Raw genomic sequence first — 5172 nt, forward strand, 5'->3', positions numbered from 1 at the left:
GTGAGCAGGAGCAGCTGAGGGAGCTGGGGGTGTCCAGCCTGGAGCAAAGGAGCTGAGGGGAGACCTGCTGGCTCTGCAGCTGCTGAGAGGAGGTTGGAGCCAGGGGGGTCGGGCTCTGCTCCCCAGGAACAAGTGACAGGACAAGAGGGAACGGCCTCAAGTTGTGCCAAGGGAGGTTTAGGTTGGATCTTGGGAACAATTTCTTCCTGGAAGGGGTTGTCAGGGCCTGGCCCAGGCTGCCCAGGGCAGAGTCCCCATCCCTGGAGGGGTTTCCAAGCCCTGTAGATGTGGTGCTGAGGGACATGGGGCAGGGGTGGCCTTGGGAGGGCTGGGGGAAGGGCTGGACTCTTTAAGGTCTTTTCCAACCAAAATTATTCTATGATTCTAAGTCATCAGCACTGAGGGATGAAGACTTCACTTGGCACTCAGACTTCACTCTCACTCATGTGGAAACTTAGGCACCATCACCATGACACAACTCCCAGGTGGACATAGCAAAGGTGGCTGCTGCTTGTGGTTCCTCAGTGAAGCCAAGAAAGGCCATGTGAGGGTTATACCAACACAGCCAGCAGCTTGTGAAGTTCACACCTTCCCTTAGAGCAATGTAAAACCTGGGTAAGGAAGGTCCCAGCTGCCAAAGTGATAAAAAAAGGTGCTGATTTTAGCTAAGCACTTGGTCTGAAGGTGTTTGGTTTATGTAGAGGGAGCTCAGAAAAAGGCTCTGAACCAAAAGGTGGTGGCTCCTCTTCAGCTCTTAGTTTGGTGCTGATATATGGACAGAGATGCTCAACTTCAGACCCTCAATGGGCAGCTCTGGCTCAAAGCCAGAAAACCAGACAAGCTCAGGGATAGAAAAGGACTTAACACATTTCAGCAGCCTTTAAAATGACATTTGTGCATCTTCAACAGCTCCAAAAAGGTTTTTATGAGGAAAAAATGTTCCCTGCTTTCTCTTGGAAATCTTAATTTGGTGTCTCCAGCTAGTATAAAGATCTGAGTTTTAATCAGCCATCATACTGATTTAAAAGGGTATTTGGTAATTTAATTATTCCCCAAATATGTGCTTTTTAAAAGAAGGTTCCTTTTTCAGTCAGACAGATATTTTGAAAACTCAAGTGGAACTGTGAGTAGTTCATTGCTGGAAGTGAACACACATTTGAATATTGACCACTTGAGGGCAAACATTTTTGTCCCTGGAATGGAAGTTGGGAAATAAATCTTCATTCTATAAAGTTTGCCAAAATCATGGAAAACAGAAAGTTCAGAACCAGAACCAAATAAAAAAAGCAGATGATAAAACAGTTCCCTACAAAAATAGAAGGTGGGAGAACAAAGTTGTGGCATCCAGCCCACATTGCACTGAGCTCCAGCTCCCAAAGTGCCACATCCAGGGGCTTTCCCAGACTTTTACAGAGGTCTGTAATATATTATTAATAATTAATATATTCTTATTTGTATTTCTATTTATTCTGGTGTATAATATGTATATAATTCCCACCAGGAATAATAATCTGAAGACATCCTCAGGGCTGCCTTCGAGTCCATACTCAAACAAAACACAATCTTCATTTTTCCATTTTGTCCACTTCCAGGAATTTCCTGCTGTGTTGGAAGGGGAAAGGCACTGCATGGTCAGGAGACCAACCTGGGTCACTCTGTGGTGCCCAGAGAGCTTCCCTGCAGAGCATCAACCAACCCTGATTTTGCCTTTTCAAGGGTTTTATGATATTTGTGTCATTTTTACAACTTCTAGGAGAACTGCTGGTTATTTCACTCACTTCATTTGGCTGATTCCAAGCAGGGACAAAAAAAGAAAAGATGAAAACATGCCCTTGTTATTCTGAAGAAGGTTTGCATTGACCCATGTGATCTGAACAGCTGCTGGTTATTTCACTCACTACATTTGGCTGATTCCAAGCAGGGAAAAAAAAGAAAAGATGAAAACATGTCCTTGTTATTCTGAAGGTTTGCATTGACCCATGTGATCTGAACAAAGCTGGTTTCTCCTGTGAGGTGTATTTTTGCTACCCCGTGTGACACCGACGTGGGTCTCACCTGCATCATCCGTCCGGCCGTTGGACAAACGAAAGGAGTTGGAGTGACTCCCTGCTTGCTTGTATTTCTTGAACCTGCAGAAGACAAGGGAGTGGAGAACATCAGTAGACAGCAACCAAGAAGCCCAGGTTACCTTTGGATGAGACATCATGGAATCATAGACTATGCTGAGTTGGAAGGGACCCATTAGGATCATTGAGTGCAGCTCCTGTCCCTGTGTAGGGCACCCCAAGAGTCACACCATGTGCCTGAGAGCATCATCCAAATGCTTCTTGAACCCAGGCAGGCTTGGTGCTGGGACCACTGCCCTGGGGAGCCTGTTCCAGTGCTCAACCCCCCTCTGGGTGAAAAACTTTTTCCTGATACCCAACCTAAACCTCCCCTGCCATTTCCTGAGTCCTGTAATAGATCATAGAATCACAGACTGGTTTGGATTGGAAGGGACCTTAGGGATCATTTAGTTCCAACCCCCTTGCACAGGCAGAGACACATCCCACTAGACCAGGTTGCTCCAAACCCCATCCAACCTGCCCTTCAACACTGCCAGGATGCAGCCACAAAGGGCATTCATCACGTTTTCATGGCTTGATGAACCAGCTGGTGTGTCCAACAGGTTAGAGGACCTGCAGGTGTAACTTTTAACTGCCCACATCTGGCAAGGCTGCAGGAGACCAGAGTGAGGTAAAAGCCAGGAGGAGAACCTTTAAGGCTGCTTTTTATGGAGGTCACCCCAAGGAGTTCCTGCTCCACAGGCTGATTCAACAAAGCCCATAAACCCCGGGTTGATCCATCCTTCTGCAGCAAAGTCCTTCTCCCTGTGCTTTTAACTTGAAGCAGATGCTTCAGCTCTGCCTGCCTCCAGTTCAGGGTTTTGCTGAATCACTGGGCAGGCAGCAGCAAACAGAAATCCTTCTTTTAAGGGCTGGAAGCCAGGTGGGGAGGACTCAAAACTCTGCTACTCCCGAGGCAAAACCCTCATCAGGTTCCCTGCTGTGAGGGCAGGACTGGAGCCAGAAGACAAAGGGAATTTTTCCACTGCTAGGGAGAGAGCTTTTTTTTTTGTTGGTTTTTCTTTTGCTCCCCTTACTTATTTAATCACCAAATTGTTGAGTAAATGAAAATGTTTACTGCAGGTGAATAAACACTCTCTTCTAGCTGAGCAGATATGCACTCAGGAACTGGGAATGCTACAATTTAAGCTGCCCAGATGCCTGGATTTCTAAAAAAAAAGACCTAAAAAGGCTTTGTTAAGTTATAGTTCCAGCTACAGCATCACCTGCTGTTCCTAACAAGCTCCAGTTGTATCTGACCCCACCCTGGAAAATGACCAGGCATGAGACAAAGGTTTGGTACCCAAGGCGGAGCTTGGCTCTGGAGGTTCAACACCAAGATGGGAATCAAGGAATAACACGCCCAGTTATACATGCAAAGGACCTTCCAGCTTAAGGATTGTGTTCAGCTTCCCTGGCTTATTCAATCCAACATCTTCAGTCTTGCAAGGAAACCTCACCTGCACTGACAGGATGTTTTAACTGCACTGATAGGACTTCAGTTTCATCTTTACTACATATGACATTTTCAGCAGCTGGTCCCACATGAGGACCAGCTTTATAGATAAAGGAAGAAGCATTTACCAGATAATCCCTAAAATTATTTGGATTATCCTTACAGGTTTCTTTTTAATACACCAGCTGTGTCAGCCTTTAGCTGAGGAAACAGCAACAAGGGCTTATTCCTGTTCATGATTCCTCTTTCACAGGAGCACAGGATTATTGAGGCTGGAAAACACCTCTGAGATCATCAAGCCCAGCCTATGACCAACACCACCAGATCAGCCAGACCATGGCACCAAGTGCCACCTCCAGCCTTTCCTTGAGCACCTCCAGGGATGGTGCCTCCACCACTGCCCTGGGCAGCCCGTCCCAATGTCTGATCACCCTTTCCATGAGGAAGTGTTTCCTGAGGTCCCACCTAAACCTCCCCTGGTGCAGCTTCAGGCCTCTCATCCTGTCACTGGTTGCCTGGGAGAAGAGCCCAGTCCCCACCTGACTGCAACCTCCCTTCAGGTAGTTGTAGAGAGTGAGAAGGTCCCCCCTGAGTCTCCTCTTCTCCAGGCTAAACAACCCCAGCTCCCTCAGCCTCTCCCTGTAAGACTTGACCTCCAGTCCCTTCAGCAGCCTTGTTGTCTCCTCTGGACCTGCTCCAGCACCTCCAGATCCTTCTTGCACTGATGGGCCCAGAACTGCAGACAGCACTTGAGGTGGGGCCTCCCCAGTGCTATGTACACCCTGGAGGTGTTCAAAAGATGTGTAGATGTGGTGCTGAGGGACATGGTTTAAGCACTGGACTTGGCAGAGTTGGGTCATGGTTGGACTCAATGATCTTAAAGGTCTTTTCCAACCAGAATGATTCTGTAATTCATGCAGGAATCAATTTCTGTCAAACAAGGGAAGTCAGCAGGAAAAAATCTCTTACCTTAACATGTACAGCACAATAATAATAAATACTATGACTAGAAGGGAAGACAGGGCCACCATCACAGCTATAATTGGAGTCTCATCTGCAACAGGAAAAGAGAAGTGGGCTTCAAAACATGGAAAAAAATCTTTCTTCATTTACTGGGGCAGAGCTCCACAATTCCTGCTTGAGTAATGACAAGACAATAATAATAAAACCAACAACAATAATAATTAAAAAGGTACTGAGCGAGGTTATGTTTGTCCAGTCTGACAGTGAAGACAAATTCATGACCTCTGGGAGCACCAGGTATCTCAGACACTCCAAAGTTACATTAAACCCCTTAACTACTATTCAAAGCACCTGAACCTTCTCCAAGAGCATCTCACTGTGAAACAGGGACCTTGCAGAAGGAAAAGAGGGATGGAGAGAGTTGTGAGTGGGCTGTTCTAGGGGTTTCTTCTGCCCAATTGAACATGTCCATAGTGGCCCACCAGCCACTGGCAGAAGTTTGCTCCATCCCCTGGGGACCTGCAAAGTCATCTTCTGAAGCTGAAAGGATCCACACATGAAGTTTCTAATCCAGTCCATGAGGTTGGTACTGCATGATAAGGAACCTTGTATGAAGGATCCCATATGTCTGTGTCAACCAGGACAAGA

General features: G+C 46.7%; 1 protein-coding gene across 1 annotated transcript in view; it reads right to left on the bottom strand.

The window, feature by feature from the left end:
* Positions 1-5172, bottom strand: part of PTPRA (protein tyrosine phosphatase, receptor type, A) — a 71282-nt gene that overhangs the window by 18540 nt on the left and 47570 nt on the right. The window contains exons 5-6 of the mRNA XM_009994706.1: positions 4531-4615; positions 2056-2129 (exon numbers count right to left, since the gene is read on the bottom strand). Of these exons, the coding sequence (XP_009993008.1) occupies positions 2056-2129; positions 4531-4615 (159 nt within the window). The remainder of the gene's footprint in view (positions 1-2055; positions 2130-4530; positions 4616-5172) is intronic.

The sequence above is a fragment of the Chaetura pelagica genome, unplaced genomic scaffold (assembly GCF_000747805.2).
Source record: "Chaetura pelagica isolate M959 unplaced genomic scaffold, ChaPel_1.0 scaffold133, whole genome shotgun sequence".
NCBI lineage: Eukaryota > Metazoa > Chordata > Aves > Apodiformes > Apodidae > Chaetura > Chaetura pelagica.